This window comes from Drosophila biarmipes, chromosome 3L (genome assembly GCF_025231255.1).
Source record: "Drosophila biarmipes strain raj3 chromosome 3L, RU_DBia_V1.1, whole genome shotgun sequence".
Classification (NCBI taxonomy): Eukaryota; Metazoa; Arthropoda; class Insecta; order Diptera; family Drosophilidae; genus Drosophila; species Drosophila biarmipes.
Window position 1 is genome coordinate 20,908,199 of NC_066613.1, and position 18,428 is coordinate 20,926,626.

The 18,428-nt window shown below is 37.4% G+C and overlaps 2 protein-coding genes across 10 annotated transcripts in view; both read right to left on the reverse strand.

Annotated features, from left to right (window-relative positions):
- The window catches only part of LOC108034958 (rab11 family-interacting protein 4B), a 45,698-nt gene that overhangs the window by 21,477 nt on the left and 5,793 nt on the right, over positions 1-18,428 (reverse strand). Inside the window, exons 1-7 of one of the 9 annotated variants that reach the window (XM_017110254.3) lie at positions 15,912-16,050; positions 15,171-15,325; positions 14,816-15,104; positions 14,286-14,354; positions 13,481-13,525; positions 2,469-2,507; positions 1,724-1,838 (exon numbers count right to left, since the gene is read on the reverse strand). In XM_017110254.3, coding sequence (XP_016965743.2) covers positions 1,724-1,838; positions 2,469-2,507; positions 13,481-13,525; positions 14,286-14,354; positions 14,816-15,104; positions 15,171-15,325; positions 15,912-15,955 — 756 coding nt within the window. In that variant the 5' untranslated portion in view covers positions 15,956-16,050. Of the gene's footprint in view, positions 1-1,723; positions 1,839-2,468; positions 2,508-6,964; positions 7,208-9,324; positions 9,485-13,480; positions 13,526-14,285; positions 14,355-14,815; positions 15,105-15,170; positions 15,326-15,911; positions 16,069-18,428 lie in introns of those variants that run through there. The other 8 variants (XM_050886521.1, XM_017110263.3, XM_017110257.3 and 5 more) reach the window with 8 other exon arrangements.
- LOC108034959 (uncharacterized) lies at positions 10,643-11,651 on the reverse strand. Its single transcript, XM_017110264.3, has 2 exons — positions 11,346-11,651; positions 10,643-11,288 (listed from the first exon to the last, which is right to left on the reverse strand). The coding sequence occupies exons 1-2, from the start codon at positions 11,562-11,564 to the stop codon at positions 10,758-10,760; spliced, it is 750 nt and encodes a 249-aa protein (XP_016965753.1). The 5' UTR covers positions 11,565-11,651; the 3' UTR covers positions 10,643-10,757.

The window sequence follows — 18,428 nt, forward strand, 5'->3', positions numbered from 1 at the left end:
ATAGCACTTTTAGGGCCTGATACGGAATCCATTGGAAATACCGAAAAATCTGACATGAAAATGGGGTAAAATTTCGACCCATTTTCAAAAGTATAATTTAAATGTTGATGGAAAGGGAATTCCGCCACAAACTACTAGAGGTATCCCACTTCAAAATCGGAGTCGAATTACTGAAGCTATGGAATATAGAATAGCACTTTTAGGGCCCAATATGGAATCCATTGGAAATACCGAAAAATCTGACATGGAAATGGGCTAAAATTTCGACCCATTTTCAAAAGTATAATTTAAATGTAGATTCAAAGGGAATTCCGCCACAAACTCATAGAGGTATCCCACTTCAAAATCGGAGTCGAATCAATGAAGTTATGGAATCTGGAATAGCACTTTTAGGGCCTGATACGGAATCCATTGGAAATACCGAAAAATCTGACATGAAAATGGGGTAAAATTTCGACCCATTTTCAAAAGTATAATTTAAATGTTGATGGAAAGGGAATTCCGCCACAAACTACTAGAGGTATCCCACTTCAAAATCGGAGTCGAATTACTGAAGCTATGGAATATAGAATAGCACTTTTAGGGCCCAATATGGAATCCATTGGAAATACCGAAAAATCTGACATGGAAATGGGCTAAAATTTCGACCCATCTTAAAAAGTACAATTTAAATGTAGATTGAAAGGGAATTCTGCCACAAACTCATCGAGTGCCGTTTTGGGGACCTATTCTGAAAGCCATTGGAACGTAGGTAGAGAAGTATCTGTATTGGTCAGTTCGACCAGGAAACTGATTGTGTGCGCAACCACAAATGTTTTTTACTCTTCCTCGTATACTCAAGATGTTTCCCACAAGGAAAAGCGAAAACATACGCCTTGGGCCGCGATGATGCTTTCCGACCTCTTTGGCACTCAATCAAAAGAGCTCTTACTTGGCCAGTGGGAAATCTAATTGGCGGCAATTCGAGGCAGGCTGAGTGAATTTCAATGACCTTGAGGCGCCAATGCCCTCCCCCGTTGGCCATGGCCAATTGCGGAGAGCCTGCTGAAATGCCTTTGCTTTTTTCGCTTTATATAATGCAATAGTCGGCGGAGCACAATCGGATTCGATCCGCAGAGATCGCGATAGACAACAGCAACCCACACAAAACCAAAGCGCTGAATTTCACCTGCCAGGTAGCCACGAACTCCCAGTGAAATACCAGCGAAGGTGACTGCCACGGCGATTGAGGGAAAGAAAACACGTTTTATTTCATTGCGGCCGAAGATCCAAAGTGAAAAGTCACAAATTCACTTTTCCAGGGAACTTTTTTCCCATCCGACAGACTTAAGAAACATTTTCGGAATTTCGTCTCAATGAAAATGATTTTCAAGCTCACACACATGAAAGTTGGCAAATTAGTTTTTGCAATTTCGGATTCGGTTCAAGTGCAGATTATTCCCCATCATCAGGGAATTTTGTTGATGAAATATCAGACATTGACAATTTTTTTAGCCAATTCATTCAACGGTAGATTTACTTATTTGTTGCGTTTTTTTATGTCATCTAATGGTATAACTTTGAAATCAAATTGTGCAAGAAAAGTCGAAGAAACAAATTTGCAATGATGTCCTAACGACATCTAATTATCTGTTCAAAACCATTTTTAACCAGCCTCTTCTCTGAGTGGAGAAGGCCTAAGTTTTATTTAATAAACGTTACTTTATTTAATAGGTGTACTTACCCTGTAATCGTAGTCATGACGATTCTCCAAGCTAATGTCGCTGTACATGTCTTCAGTTGTATCACAGTTGGAACTTCGGCCCGAAGAGTTAAAGCTCGATGATCTGTAGAGTTGGCTAGGAAAATAGATAAAATATTTTCATTAATACAAATTATTAATAACATTGAAGCAATGCAATAAAAACACATTGCATTTTCTTGAGTCCTAATTTTTAAATCAAGGCGCGCTTAATTTTTCCTCTTCTATAGGGTTTTTCTCTCTTTTCTCTTAAAATTCTTATTCTAATTCTTAACAATTTAAAAACAAATTTTAGTTTCAACTAAGGCATATAAAATAATTTTTATTTAATTTAGCATATTATTCAAAATCACCCTAATTCGCCGCAGTCTTGCTTAAATTCGCCGCTTTCCGTTTGAATTCGATTTCCACACGGCGAATTCCCTAGACATAAACCTAGCATGTAAGTTACATTCGCCTTAATGTAATTTACATTGTCAGTTGGCGCCACCTATCTTATAAAGCATACACTACGCTACTTCAAAAAGTATTGCATACTTTTCGACAGAATGGCAGACTACGGTACCATGGGCAAATTACCATTTTTTGTAGAATGTTTGCTAAAATATTTCCCATTTCCTTATAAGATGCAATATTCGTTGCTTTTTTGTAGAGTTTTCTATTAAAAACCTTACCAATTGCCCCCTAGTTAACCTAAATGTTAAAATAAAATGCGTTTCTAACTCACCTGGCTAAGGCATTTGAACTGATCTGTCTGCGACCGGAGCTGAAATCACAAATAAAGTATGGATTAGTAAGTTAAATATAATTCAAACACTTTTCACACTTAAGCAGCAAGCCACCAAACCACTAAGAATGGATAAATGCAAATTTAACCCTAAGACCGGGCCCAACGCAGCCCATAGAAGCCCTTCAAAATGTACGAAATTCTAGCAATTCGAAATGCAAATAAATTAGCTGGCATTGAGTGGCCGACAGAAAAGGAACTACCAGCAAAGGCAACTTGTAAAACAACTTGACGCAGGCAGCCAAACAAAAATAAAAAGAAACCAAACACGTGATAATGAAAAACAACCAGCCAAATTACAACAAAAATGCGCCACCCACACGAGCAGGTAAATGGAAAATGGGAAAAGCCGAAATGCAGCCAAGAAATTGTGGCAGCAAAGAAACGTCAGAGACAAAATAATTGCGAAAGATGTTGATGTAGACAGATAAAAGAGACTCGGATAGAGACAAAGGCGCAGACGACTGAATTTCGAGTAAAAGTGGAAAAGTGGGGGAAAATGTGTGTGTGCTTGTGTAAAGTGCACATCGGGAAAATGGGTCAAAGGTGGGAGACATTTTGCAACTACCAGTGCTGAAAGCCAAATGAAGGGGAAAGGAAATGGGCGACGAAAACTGCCGGAAAAGTGTCTTTATTTTTATACATTTGAGGAAAGGTATTTGTTAAAGGTGAACTATCTTAAGTTATATTTTTAATAAACTAGGGCCCAAAAACAGAAGATAAACAATAATTTAATATATTTATTTTATAGAAAAGCAGCTGAGAATCCATTTATAATTTATTCAATAAATTTAATTGAAGACCTTTCTAGCTAAGGTAATTTATTTTATTGAAAAATTCCACAACTCATCATTCATTACAAACATAAAAAGATTTTCCAACTATAACATCACCTGCATTTATGGGTATTTTGTTTTCTTTATAGCCTCCAAGCTTTTTGCGGTTTCTAGCTGAGGTGATCTCACATGTTAAATTCACGGAAAATGTTTTGCTTTTAGTGGGGCCATAAAAGCGCAGATATGAAAACCGCAAATAGTTTCCGTTTTGGAAAATTGAAAAAAAGAAGTGTAGTAAAATTTGCAAAGCCAGAAAAGTTTGCAAACAAAACGTTAGATATTCCACTTTTCCGCCTCTCTCACTCGATCTTAGTTCGGCCCCAACTGAACTCATTAGCCCACTTTTGAGTCTAGTTGAGCTGAAAACATAAAACATTCATGAAAATCTATGTATCTCATCTGGGTTTATGGCTCTCTACGAAGGCAACTCCATGTTATGTTTTAATTTACTTTATGTAAAAACAACCTACAAATTGAAGTTGCGTGCTCGTAAAAAATGCAAAAAATCTAAAAACAAGCCAGCAAATTATTCCAAATTGACCGAAGCCGAAAAGTGTTGAGGGGACCTGCTGCAAAATGTTGCGCAATTTTTGCAGCCAAAAAGCAGAAGCAAAAAATGCAAAAGCAATATTTGCGGTTAGTTGGATAGCTGCTTTTTATGAGTCAGTGGTCCGGCTGGCATTTTATTGATGCAAAGTGAAGTTGACATTAAATGGCAGCCGAAAAGTTGCAACTTTAAATTCGCTTGACTACAAAAGCCAGTTTTTTAAGCACTCAAAAGTTTTGTTTTACCAGCTGTCTACGTACGGCACTTTGATGTGATGTAAAGCAACAAAAGGAGTTGAATATACATATTTTAAATAAGATGTATTTATTATGTAATTAAAAAAAGAAAAATGGAAAAGGCTTAGATAACCAAATTACCTGAAGCTACTTTTTTGGTTAATTTGTTTGTTGTTTGCTCACATAAAACTCTACAATAAATCCACATAAAACAAAACAGTAAAAGAAAAACGAATCATAAAATGACACTTAATTGTAGACAAAAAACGATCAAGGTAATGGTATGTAATCTCTATAGCAACCAAAAAAAACTGTTTAAATATGATTAAGGTCGTGGCAGCATTTCGAGGAGTGCCGGAAAGGGCAGGGGTTGATCGGGGAGTGGAGTCAAAATTACTGAATCAGTTTTCAGCATTTGGGTAACCTTGAATTTCGGAGAGGGGAGTGCTTGATAATTTCAATGAAATTTCAGTCTTTGACCGGAAATCATGCAGCGGTTTTCTTTTTTACAGACTGCTTCCTTGAACTTCAGCTGGGGGTTTTAAAATTCGACACACAGTCTCGAGGGTAATAAATCAGGAGATGTATAAAAATGTAGGTAGAAAATCTGGCAAAGCGTTTTACCAAAACACCTGTTGAATACCAAAGTCTACCAATTCTAACCCCTCGGTTTTAACGTTTTTTACCACTCATTGCAAGCTCATTTCCCTACCGCCCACCTCCCCTCATTCATTCTATAGCCTCTCGCGCTGCGTTCCGCTTCGTTAACCCTTGCGTGGGCAAGGGGTCACCTGTAAAGGGTGGCAATGGTAGGGGCTCGAAAAACAAAGAGGGAGCTTTCAAAGGTATTTCAATTGTTATTTAGAATGAGTTGCAGTCATAACCAAATATACGTATTTTTATGTAATTTTCCAAAGCTATTTGTGGGCCTACCCGAATTGTATAATCAGAAATAAATGGAAACTAATGGGTACAAGGCTTTGAGAAAGGTTTTTATTCAAATAAAAGTTCATTGTACTACTGGAAAAAGCATCACCTATAAGGTACAAAATATATCAATGCTTATTTATAAAAACTGGCAAATAAAACTTTGTTTTGTATCTTCGTTCTTTTTGATATTCTTTTTCGGAAACTAATCTTACACCATTTTTATCATCCCAAAATATTTAAAAATTTTAAAGAAAATTAAGTGTGTTTATAATGGTATCTTTAGTATACATTTTTGTTTCTTTTATTATATACAAGTTCTAAACTTGACTTGTTGGCTGATCGTCTCGCAGTGAGGTGACATAAAACGCATCAGTTAAATTCACTTAACTACGTTTCCCCACGTCACTTGCAGCTTTTAGCAGGAAAATGTTAATTGAATGCAGGGGAAATTCCCTTCCCCCTTTTTGGACAAAGTCACCTGACAAAGGGACCCGTCTCATAACAAGTTAAATTATTACACAGAAGTGGCAACCAGTTTGCCGTACTTGTTATGAGGCCCGGCTTAAATTATAGTAAAAGTCAAACTTTAATGATTGCCAGACCTGCGCCGAGGGCCTTCCGAAATTAAATAATCAACTAAGTAAAGGTGGCAAAAGTTTCTTGAACTTTGCTGCTTAAAATTCAAAACAAACAATGGGTTCGCAGCCAAGTTTGTGTTTTTACGGCCTTTATCTCCCCGAGTTTCTTTTATTTTCAGCGATTCTCTTTGTTTTCCCCTGTCTTTCCTTAGTGCAATTTATGTCTCATATTTTGCGCGCCAAGCCCCAAAGCGCGTCAATCAATCACGATCGGATTATGCAAAAATAAAGAAGGGAAAAGCAAACAAAACGGGGTAAAAATGAGCTAGACAAACACCTGTCCCCGTCAGGTGAGATTGACCCACATAGGCGGGCGGAAGCTTTTTTTGGCAGCCCAAATCAAGTTTTCTGTTGCACAAATTGTTGTTCACAGCGAGACGACTCAATGGTTTTGGGCTTACTGTTACTACTGCTACTATTTCAGCCGCTCAGGTGTTGCCAAAGGCTGAAGCACACCTTGCTCACCTGGCCACGCCCCCTCGCCCCCCGCCTCAGGTGGTGCGGCTTGAAAACCGCTCATTAAGCGCCTGGGAAGTTCAGCTAATTGAAACTATTAAAAACAACTTTTTTCGGAGTGCCTTAGTCTGGTTTTCGTCTGGTTACGATAGTATCTGGTTTCTACTGAGATTTTTGTGGATAATTTAATTATGGAAAAAAGCGGTAGGCTATTCATTAAAATTTCAGATGGCCAGAGAAAGGGCGGCAATATTAAAAGATGGCTTAAAAAAGTGTTATTGTTTAATTATATGATTCTTAAAAATTTCTCCAAAGATAATATTAATGGCAAATCGTTAAAAACTTTAAGTTATTCCTTTTTACACATACTTTCTATTATAAATGGTTATTATAATACATTAACTGGCAGCTAACCATTTTTATTTATTTCAAAAAATTATTTCCAGTTCCCAAAAGCCTTTTACCACAAACAATTATTTTGATGTGCTTCAGCAGGTTTCTTCAGAAATGGTAACAAAATTACTAGGGGTCAAAAAATGTCGCGACTGTTGCGATTTCCAAAGAAACAATGCCTTGAGTCACAGCAAATATAATGAAGAAATGTCTTTTGTTGCCGGACGGGTGAAAGTATTTATGGACATGTGGGCGTTGGCTTTTCCAACCAACTTGTAGTGGGCGTGTCTTGTGGGCTTACTTGAGAACTAAGTATGAATACAACGAACAACATGAGTACAACTAGGTGCAACGACAACATCAAGATTGTGAGTGTTTTTAGTGAGAATTCTATACGCACTTGTCTCTCAAATGACTGCGACGACGGTCATAAGGAAAATACTCAAAATATTCATCATCCATTTAGGCGGGATATATTTTTTTTATTTAATTGTTTATTAATAGGTGTATATTTTATCGTTGGGTTAGCTCATTTGTTTATCAGTGCTTACTGTCATTGGCCGCATTGTGCACGTCATTGACTTTAATTTGTTGATTTTAACCGATAAGGTCTACTTCGTTATCTTCTTGATAAGATTAAAGGCTTGAAAGAGTCGAACAATAATTCTTTGTGTATTAAAACATTTTTGAAATGGAAATGAAGCCAATTGAATGTCTGTGTTTATAAAGAATCTATTTGAACAGTTGTTAATTTACTTGATTTAAATTATATATTTACTGTCTCAGTGGCTGTATAATAATTGATTTCATATTATTTTTTAAAGCCCAAAAAATATATGAATATTTTTGTGATAAACACACTTTAGTATTATTTAGTAGTACTTAGGAAAACAAGAAAATAATTTTGTGAATCATGCGGCACTTGGCACTAGTATTTTAGTCTGTTATACACTTAAAAGGTGATGAAATAGTGTAAGGCCATTCATATATGGTAAAATCATCTTTGCTGAACCAATATCATGGCTCTTGAAGGCCTTCCTGGATATACGATTTTTTACACTACAGCTCAACTTTTTGCACCTCCATTAACTTCACTTTTGATTTGGTTTATGAGCCGCTCGGCAAATTGCTGGCTCGTTTTTGCCACAGAAAAGGAAATTTCGTTCGAGAAAACGCACTCGCACTCATCATCGGCAAATTAGACACACTTTCGCAATTGACGGCTCCGCCAGCCACACTTCACTTTTCATTACGAATCTCCTCAAGCCGAACATCCAAGAAAAGCCCATGCGAAAGCCAACCGCAATTGTGGCCGCCGCCGAGCGGATGGTTAATATTTTGCCAACACGCTGTTGGAAATCGCTCTGATAACGTCGTTAAACGGCTCTCCGCCAGCGAAATCGAAATCAAACTCAAAAATCGAAAAGAAAATCGCTGGAAAACTGCACTCTCGACTGCACTGGCCAAGTAGCAATGAAATCGCGGAGCCCCCTACGGGCCACATTTATATGGCTGCTCTCCGGGTAATTAAGGCTATATAAAACTGATTCGATTTTGATTGATGGCTCTCAACAATGGGAGCAGGAAAGGGCGATAAGGCCGGGCTGGAGATGCGGTGAGTGTGGCAATGGATCGAATGGATCAACTGCACTTTGGGGCAGGGCTTTAAAAAGTCGATTACTCTTGCAACTCCTAAGGCAATCAAGAGTCTTCAGTTGATTGGCCTGGTCGTTAGTGCTCCTCAAAGGTGTTGAAACAAGGGTGTAATGTGGAAAGATATTACTAGAGAAAAACCTTACTAATCATTGTTAAAAATCTAATAAGCATAAGTGCCTCAAACTTGAGGTATATGGTAAAGAAAGCTATGATAAAGTAACTTATACATTCAATTTTGACCAGGTATTTAATTTGAAATTCAAATATTTCTTTTTTAAAATATTTTGACCAGCTTTTGGTTTTAATTTAAAGTTCATTCTTTGTACAAAAACTAATAATTATGTTAAACCAACATGATAGGTATAATAACAATAAACAACATGTTGACCAATAATTTTTGCTGTCAATGTTTTTATTTTTGTTGTATTCTTTTTATAAAATTTATTTTTAAAAATTAAAAACATTAATTTTCCAAAAAGAATGTACTTCAAAAAATGTAATTTTTTTAAATATCCATGAGGTTGTGTTGTTCTATTACCTGTGCATCAACACTTTCCCCTACACCTCTTGTGATACCTTCTGAACCTCCTATTTTCTACCTGGCTCTATACACATGGGGCTTTAATTGGGATGAATGCATGGGAAAAGTGAGGCACAAAAGGGCGTGGGCCCCTTGGAACCCAGGGAAAAGTCACGTGCAAAAGACGAGACACACATGGCGAAGATGGAGGAGAGCAGAGGATAACGCACGAGAAGAAGACCCCCGATTTTGCATGGAAGTGCAATGCAGTATATGGCCAAAGACTGCGCTTGTTATTGTGGCTGTTATGATGGTAGTCGAACGTCATTAAGGCGTGACGCCGTAAATTACCAAAGTGTAGGCTACAGCACAAAACTATGTAAAAAATCTCATAAAACCGCGCAGCTCAAATTAAAAACGTTTTCTATTTCGTGGAAAGCGAAATTTACGGCCAAAAACAAAACCGACAAAAATCACAATTAAATCTATTTGCACAAATGTTTCACATACGACGCGTAGTCTGGGCCCCCCAAAAGCAGTAAATACATATGAAACAAAGGCCGCACACAGACACTTTCACATACTTTTGTTTTCTCAATGGATGCGGCGGAATTTTGTACGTTTTTTTTTATTATTATTATTTGGTTTTGTACCGGAACACTAGTCACACAGACTCTCGGGCGATTAATAAATAATCAAATCGGGCCAAAACGACGACAGAAATGTGCCGACATCCGCACGCGGTTACAGTGAGGTTCGAACTAAAACCAAAAACCACATTCCGACTTTTTAGCCGCCTGCCAGTCTAAAGGCGGCCAAGAAACAGGTTCGAAGCCGGAGAGCCAAATAATAAACAAAGCGAAAAGCAGGCCAGGAGAGCGAACAAGTGTGTGGGGGAGAAATGGCCAAAACCATTTTCCGTTGCCAGATAGTTGGAAAATGACAGGCAGCAAGGAGTGCAGTTAACAGAAAAATGTTACACGGCATTAAAAGGTAAAAGTTATATATTTTTAATTAAATTAAATATTGGTTAAAACTAATTTTAAAAAATGTAAAACTTCCAACATTTTAATAATACATTTTTGATTCCAAAAAAAGTTTCAGAGCATTTAACAAATTTCTTTATTCTCTTATGTTTTTCAGGATTACCATGCGTTTTGAAAATAAATCTACTCAATTCTAATTAATTAAACAAGTGTTTCCAATGGATAGACAATATTATACAAATAGTATAATTTCTTAAAAATGTTTTTATGTTTTTTTCATTTTTTTAACTTTCTAATAGTTTAATTACGCTTTTCATTTTACTTCAACATTATTTTTTTTGGTTTTTGTATTTTTAGAAATTGTTGCTTTAATAATTCAAAATATTTTTCTCGGTAAGGTATACTATTTCTTTGTACAATCTGGCAACCATCTGCAGCCTCTCGGATTTCCCATGCAACTTGTTTGCCGCCAACATGTTGGCCGGGAAAACTAAAAACTAAAAGTGCACTAAATACGACATCAACAAATCTGGCGAGCAATGAACATTCTCAAGTGTGTATTAGATGGAAACTACCAAAAACCGAAGCCAAATTGGCGACAAACGGAACTTTCGAGCTGTTTTTGCCTGCCATATCATTCAAATGAATGCAGCCGCAAAAACGTGGAATTGTCGCCGAGCCTGCCAATTAGCCAAGAAATGCAAGCCAACTGACAAAGTTTGGCCCCCACAAAGTGGCTTGGAAAATGCCTCGATTAGGCAGCCGGTCACCTTTAAGGCTAATTGAGGGCCACCAACGGACAGACTTGGGAATTATGTGCAGGAAAATGGAGATAGACAACGAAATGGGTGAAAAGTACAAGGGCAGTTGAGAATTGAAGGCAGAAAGTCAAGGTTAGAGTAGAACTATAAAAAAATGCAACGAAATACCAATGATTGTATTTATGAATATCATGATACCAAATCATTACAAATTGTATTATTGAACAAGATGCCTCACTCTGCTTTACTATGGCAAGAATAAAGAGTAATCTATATTTTCCATTCTGGATTTGGAATTGACATTATATCACGTTTACGCATATTCCCTTGAAAAAAGGTTCTTGGCACGTCCAAATTATCCTTAAGGTCATGTGTATTTTTGGACATCTTCCGTTTGGGTTTGAGCTTTATAATGGGCTTCTTTAGGACTCGGGGTTGCTTCACTAGCGAGTTCTCTTCAAAGTGCACCCTATGTTTCACCAAAGGAACTTCTTGAGGCTTTGGTTCTGGTATTTCAGGTTCTGGTATCTCGGGTTCTGCAACCTCAGGTTCAATATATTCCTGATCTGCTAAAGTAGGATCAGCCTTCTCTTCCCGTTCCTGAGATCCTGGAGAGCTTTCACGGTCTCTTTTGGTCTCGTTCTCGTAAAAGGCATCAATAACATTAGTTATAACCTCTTCAGACTTTGTACTATGAAGCTGGATCGGTATAGCCGCATTGAGGGCATCTTGCAACTTGAGCATATCCTGACTTACAAACTGGACACGATCCCTTAGTGATTGGATCTCCGACATGGGCACCTACAGAAGGATCATTTTTAACCGCCTATAATCATAGTTTTCCCTACTTGAACTCACTTCGTTCCATCGGCGCTTGAACGATTTAAATGCCATCCAAGAGAGTCCAATTAGGAAAATCGTAAGAAATACCAGGTAAGTCGCTGATCGATCCCATACTAAGAACCTCCACAAATCAAGGGCCCTGAGCATGAACCAGCAAACCGATTGCCAGTTATAGCAGAACGGCGATATCTTAACCGATGTTTCTAAATCAATTTCTTGGCGTATTTCCCACATTTTACACACGATTTTTATGTATATTTTGATCAAAAATTTTGATTGTCTGCCTGCTTTTAGTAAAATTTAAACTGAAAGCTACTGGAATATGGAGAACATTGTTTTCTTCGATTACTAGATTTTATAAAATTAACTAGAACTATTCAAAGTTCTTAATTTTTGCCAACTCTCTGTCTTAAAAACAAATTAATAGTAGAATTTTTACCACTCCCTTTCCATTTTCAGATTAAAATCTGTAATTCCTTCCCACAATTTTCGCTTAATTGTTCTCAGTTCTTTAAATGCATTTTCCCCCTCCATTTCCCAGCGCAGCTTTGTTGAATGCCAAGTGCAGAGACTGGGAAAAACATGTTCCCAGCAGATGAGCAGAAACAAAGGCATTTGCATGACAAATTCAAGTCGGCCAAAGTGGTAGAAGCCATGGGAACATCAAGGTCCGGAAAGTTGTCAGAGCATCCACAATTTACAGCCTGCGTGGGGTTAACTGATTTCCACACGCCTTAAACGCAGAGGAATCTAATTACTTTTGCAGATTTCTCGCATTGTTGGTGTCTTTATAAAATGACAGTGCATTTTTTGCAATTAACCTATGCAAATTACCTATCCATATGAAAAAGATATCAAAATTGAATCTAAATCTAAATTATCGAAACATTGGTGGAATTATCGATAACAGTGGAAAATGCATACTTGTTTTAAAAAATGTTTTTAATTTTAATTATCAACTTACACACCCATTAACTCAATTCCTCAAAAAATTATAAATTTATAAAAGTTAATACCGATCCATAAGCAAGACTAAGATATCACAAAATCGATAAAACCTTTGCAGACTGAGTTTTATTTTGGGTCAAATTTTATTCGCGACTTGACAAAAGTGCCGGCCTAAATTCTGAAGAGCAAACAATTGCCGCAAGTTAAACCTGTTTCTGGACCCTCTCACTTCACTTCCTCTGATCGCTTGAGCGAAAAAATAAATTCCAACGGCATGACAACCCCAGCAAGTCAGCGAAACTTGTAAGCCAAGTTAGGAGGGGGAAGGAGCTGGCCAAAAGAGGGGAGCAGAAGAAAAGACCCGCATCTTCTACCTTCAACCTTTTCACTTCGTCCCCGAGAAGAGTTCACAAATGCTGCCAAACTACTTTTGGCCCGAGAGCAGGAAACACGGTCCCCAGTTGACAAGCACAACTGCCAAAGGAAGTTGTATAAATACCAGAAGATCCCATCGCAGAGTTCTCATTCTATTAACTTGAATCTCTGCTTTTAATCTGATAGATTTATTTGACTTTTGTTATGGTCTCAGCTGCTATTAAGTCCCAAAGAAGTAAGCAATTTCTGTTCGCTGTAATTTTTATGACAGCCCGCAAGCTATAATAATAAATTTCGGTTTTTGGGGGTGGCGGCGGAAGGAAAGCTCTTGAAAATTACCCAATTGAACATTCGGTTGTACAGCAATTGAAAAAGGCGCGGAAGATGGGAACCGACTGATAACTTATTCAGGCAGTCGGAAAATAGGCAATTGAGTAAGGCAACTAATGGAAAGTTTGGAAAATTATGAGCCAACTTATAGTCGAAATTAACAAACTTGGAAACAAGTTGCCAAGAAAATAATTTAGTTGCCTGTGAAAATTTCAATTGTGTTTTTATAAAAAATAAGATTATATACAACATTTTAGAAAACAAAACGTTTAAAAGTCGAACAGCATTTTACAAAATGAAATCTTTTGAAAAACTAATTGGAAAGGAAATATTTAATGATAAAGTGCATCGTACCAATAGAATTTTTTATAAATAAAGTGCAATATGTTTATATACAAATCATTAAACCAAAACCAAAATGGGACAACAATGGGTGTTATGATACTTATGAAGCTCTACATGAAAACCCGAAAGAAAATATTTGTGATATGGCTTACTGTCTCATGGATCCCCAACGACGCTGGGATAAACTATCAGGATTGCTGTAAGAAAAATGTTGATCAATTGGAGAAACTGAATTGATTTTTAGACTTATTTATAAAACCCTTAAGGAATATTTTATGCAATACATTTAAGGTACATAAAGATGTAGTTCTGAATAGGTATACAAAAAAATATTTAAGGAAGTTAATGTTTTATTTTAAATATAAAAAAATAGTCTTGATATTATACTTCTTATAAGCCAGAGATAAAATAAGCCCTCATCACTGTGTAGTTTAAGAGAGTTATGCGGCTCTCTTACGATCAGGTGAATTGGAAACTCACCACGGCCTAAGCCAGTTGTTGGACAAAGGCGGAAATGGCGAGAAAGAGACGGGCGAACACGACTAGAAAGAGAGGCACGATCGCTGTGATGTGAGAGATTCCGAGACCCGAAGACAGAGACACGCATGAATCACGGCCCAAAGCGCTTCATGTGCCCAAGACTGAGCATAGAAAAAACTGGTTTCAGTCTGTGTATGCATTTTTTATGCCCCACACACACACCAGTACCTACCGACGAACACAGGTAAATGTAGAGAAAAGGTTAACTATTCAAATACGCTTTTTATGTTGCCACGGACAGACAAATTGAGAGTTTTTGAATTGATGAAGTCTCTGGGCCTGGTCAGCTTTATGTTCACGGCTATTACGTGTTCGGCCCGATTATGTGCAACCTTATAAATGTCTGACAACTAAGGAAATTCGCATTCGCTTCGATTTCCATTTTGGGAGCTGGCCCGATCAAATGTGCGAGATTACCTGGTGGGAGTTCGCCTCAGACTGCGCCTGGCCCAGTTGTCCCGGGGCATTATGTTCAGCTCGTCATCACTGCAACAATGGAAGCGAGTTAATAAAACAGTCCACAGATTTAACAATAGAAGTATACAAGGCGTTGTAGTGTCAGATAATGCTAGGGATTATATTCAATTTGTCTTAGCAAGATTTAATTGGTTTTTGTTTGATAAACTATTTACAGCTTAATTGTAGTAACATTTAAAATAGTTTTTAAAAATACTTTTTGGATATCGATACAATTCAGTATTACTTTTTCCAATTATTTCTACATTTTTCAGAAATGTCTATTATTGGTTTTATAAAATTTAGTATGATTTTAATTGATATGATATGATATGATTTAATTGATTTAATTGATATTTAGTGCCTAAATCACTAGTTTAATATTCTTTAGATTACTTTGTTTTTAAAGGAACATTTTTGAGTAATCCCAGATTATTTATGTTTCTTCTGATACTTTATAAACGCCTTGTATACGGTCCTTGAAGACTTACTCTTGGGGTGTTGATGAACCCACGTGCGGGGCCAAATCGAGTTCGATGCCAGTGCTGCCGTTCAAATTGTTATTTCCGTCGTTCGAGTGACCACTGTGGTTGTGCTGTGAGCTCGTATTGCCCACACTGAGATTATTATTGTTATTGTTTATAATATTGCTGTTGTTGTCGCTGCCATTGGAATTGCTGCTGCGACCGTCACGAAGTTGGGTGGGATACTCATTTTCGCCATAGCCCTCGAAGGATTCGCCATCGGAGAGCGACGAACACTGGGATTTGGCAACGCCCGCTAAGGTTTATAAATAAATGTATTAATAATTAATTCATAATAAATTGAATGCTGTTTAACCCATACCTGTGCTGGAGGGCGGACTGCTGGGGGTGGGGCTACTGTCCCCGGACATTGTCTCCGCAAAGAGAAAATCATTTGTGCTGGCCTTTATCGAAGCACTGCCATTGGGCAACTGGATGCGGGGCATGGGAGCCATTTTGGGGGAAGAAGAACTGCAACTGAAATGAAAAATTTAAAGGTTTAAGTTCATTCATTTAGATATTCAATTGACTACAGTCATGACATGCGGGTCAATAGGTCAAAGTGCTAAACCGACTTCGACATGCAAGTGCAAAAAGTTTAGCAAAAGCGAGAAAAACAAAGCTTATTGATTGGAAACTTAACGAGAAAGTTGGTCTTAAACTGTCTAGAGCACTTATTGAAATTAAAACCTTTTGAGAAGGTCAATATTCGCCAAAATAAACGTATAAATATCCTTTTCTTTTTAAGTTAATGGACCTCCAAAATAGACTAATTGTTTAGTATGGCTATGTAATCTCAATGGCATTTCCCTCATACCAAAAGCTGCTGTACAACCTTCAACAGGTGCCTTTTTTATCGTTTCCGGCACAAGGAAAACGAAAATTATCAGTCCAAAACGTCATTAACTAAATGGGTCGAGGTGTTCCTGCGGACATTACTTCCCCCACTGGTCACTTGCATTGGCCCTCACTTTCCCTCCCTTCAATTACCCAAAACTTTGGGGCATGACTAAGAGCCTAAGTACTTTTATTGAAGTCCCCCGATCTAAGCGCGAGTAATTACCTATATTTCTTTTTTAATTGGTCGTGGCTCTGCCTCACCATCATTTTCGGTTTTCTTTCCCGAGTTTCACGCTTTCGTTTCTTTTGGGCATTGTCACTGAAAACCGGTGGGTGTTCGAAAGGAGATGGAGAATGTGTAGTACAAAAACCTATAAATACTGTGAGTACAATTGCCCTGGTGCTGATGTCTGATTGATTGAAATGTCAGGGCCGTTAGCTGTCGTAGAAAGCCGAATTAGGTCAGCTTTTGTTTCGGGGATTAGGGATTAGGATTATTACAATGATAAATAAACAAAGTCGGTGAAAAAATACATATTGAGAAAAACGCGATGGAAAAATATATCTAAATTTTATTTTTTAATATGCTCCCATAATTTTGTGGGTATGAATCATTGCTGAACATGAGTAAGGCCAGATTTAGTACGAATTTCTTGACAACACTCTCTCATAATGACACACAATTTTAAAAAGCTTTAAAAACTGATAGTTTTATTTTGAGAATTTATATCAATGGTATGGCTTGCCATTTCTTTAAATCTTTTCACTAATTTTTTCTGCTATAATCCCAATTACATATCCCATCATGACCAACCCCACAATTTCGTAATAAACTAACCATAAACTTGTGATTAAATATCGATTGTACGTTTAATTCGATGCAAAAAGTTTTCAGCTGGAATAATATGCAATAATGAGCATAAATATGTGATTAAACCGAAGAGCCTCGAAGAAAGAAAAGAAAATAGTAAACACCCAGCCGGCAATCAAATCAAATGAAATCAAATCAAATCAAATACTCGTATACCATTGACCAGCCCACAAAAGGAGGTGACTTGGAGGGAAATGCAAAAGCAAAAGAGCAACGAACCCTGGGCGAACCCAACGAAAAAACAACAAGTGTGCACTGAAAAAATCGATGAAAGTTACTCAAAATAAAACAAAGCTAAAAAAACCGCACACAAAATTGTTTTTCCCTTATGCAATGGTTTCTTTGGCTTTGGTTGCTTTGCATAATGCTTTTCAGTTGGGCGTGAGTTTTTTATGAGAGCCGCCACCCCCAATGGTTCACATGGCTGAAAGCTATGACATTTGATTAACTTGGCTAAATCGGATATTTACAAAATGTGTCAGTCACACGAATAATAAAATCCACTCTATGAAAGCCTAATATTTTTAGAGATAATTGTTATTATTTTTTTAATAGAATAAAATCTATTCAAAATTTACTAATAATAAAGATTTATTTATAATAATAATAATACTTTAAATTATTTTGATCACTTTGTTAAGGGTTTGTTGCTATCTTGATCATATTTCCATATATTACAATATACAATGTATCTCTTAATGCAAAAGACAATCTCTGTTGGCATCTTGTTTGGTAACAAAAAAGGCAGAGAATAACCAAAATTTACAACCAGCTAAGCAAGAAATGCAGTTAGAAGAGAAGCCAGGCCGCTCAGTTTACAGTTACTGCAGATGCTCGAGAGGGGCTTGAGTTTTTCCGAGCTTCCCATGAGTTTTCCCCCCTGCCCGTTGAGTTTATAAAATATATTTCCCATGGACGGTTTTCTTTTGTTTACAGCTTCGTTGCAATTATCGTTGCCAGATATGCAAAGTAAAGTAAGAAATACTTCATATAGAAATAAATGAATAAAGAATTGTGTGAAATTGCAAAACAAAAGGGAGCCCAGAGATGGAGATAGGTGGTATAACGAGGCAAAGAATGTCGTGATTGTTGGCTTGAGCTTCCATCGAAGATCGGAGATTTTACACATGCAACAGTTTTGAGGGGACTGGAAGGTATGTGGCACTTTTGGTTAATGACAGTTGTCTATATACCATATGATTTTTATTTAAACTGAATTTCAGTCTAGAACACTATGCTTTGTTATAATTTCCTAACCTCAGTATAATTTATTATTTCACGAATATAATAACCAATTTTTTCTCACACATCTATTCATTTATTCACTTCGAATCTCACCCATATTCGCCATACTCGCCCATTATCCATAAACATAGTGACCCAATCCAGCCTTGAACCATTTCTCAGGCCACTTTCGATCCATTAACGGCCACAGCAGAGCGCATAAAAACGAGGCACTGCAGTTCATGAGGCCGAATCATTAGCCATATGCTAAAGATCAAAAACCCGATCCCGCCCCCGCCAAAAAAACGTGAACAACACTCGTGGATGTGTGTTGAACTCTATATGGAATTGTATAATTATAGCGCATGTGGAGATCTGGAGGGGGCGGTGCTCCGCTGACAGCATGCAACTGAATTTGGGTTTTATTTTTATTAGATGTTATCCGAGACTTGACCAGCTGGCTGCCCACCCCCGACATCCACTTTATGACTAATAAACTTGAACTTGTGCGAGTGAAAACAATTGGAAAATTGAACCGATGAGAGCAGAGAAAGAAAAGGGGGCCGCAGCCGTATCTCAGGGATTGTTCAATTACTTGTCAGTTGTTTTGTCAAATACACATGTAATCCATCTATCTCAGTGGTT

Excerpts from the sequence above, each read along its gene's own strand:
- LOC108034959 (XM_017110264.3), bottom strand. The coding sequence starts at position 11,564 with ATGTGGGAAATACGCCAAGAAATTGATTTAGAAACATCGGTTAAGATA. Across the intron at positions 11,289-11,345 it reads TCAAGCGCCGATGGAACGAA|GTGCCCATGTCGGAGATCCA; the intron begins GTGAGTTCAAGT and ends ATCCTTCTGTAG.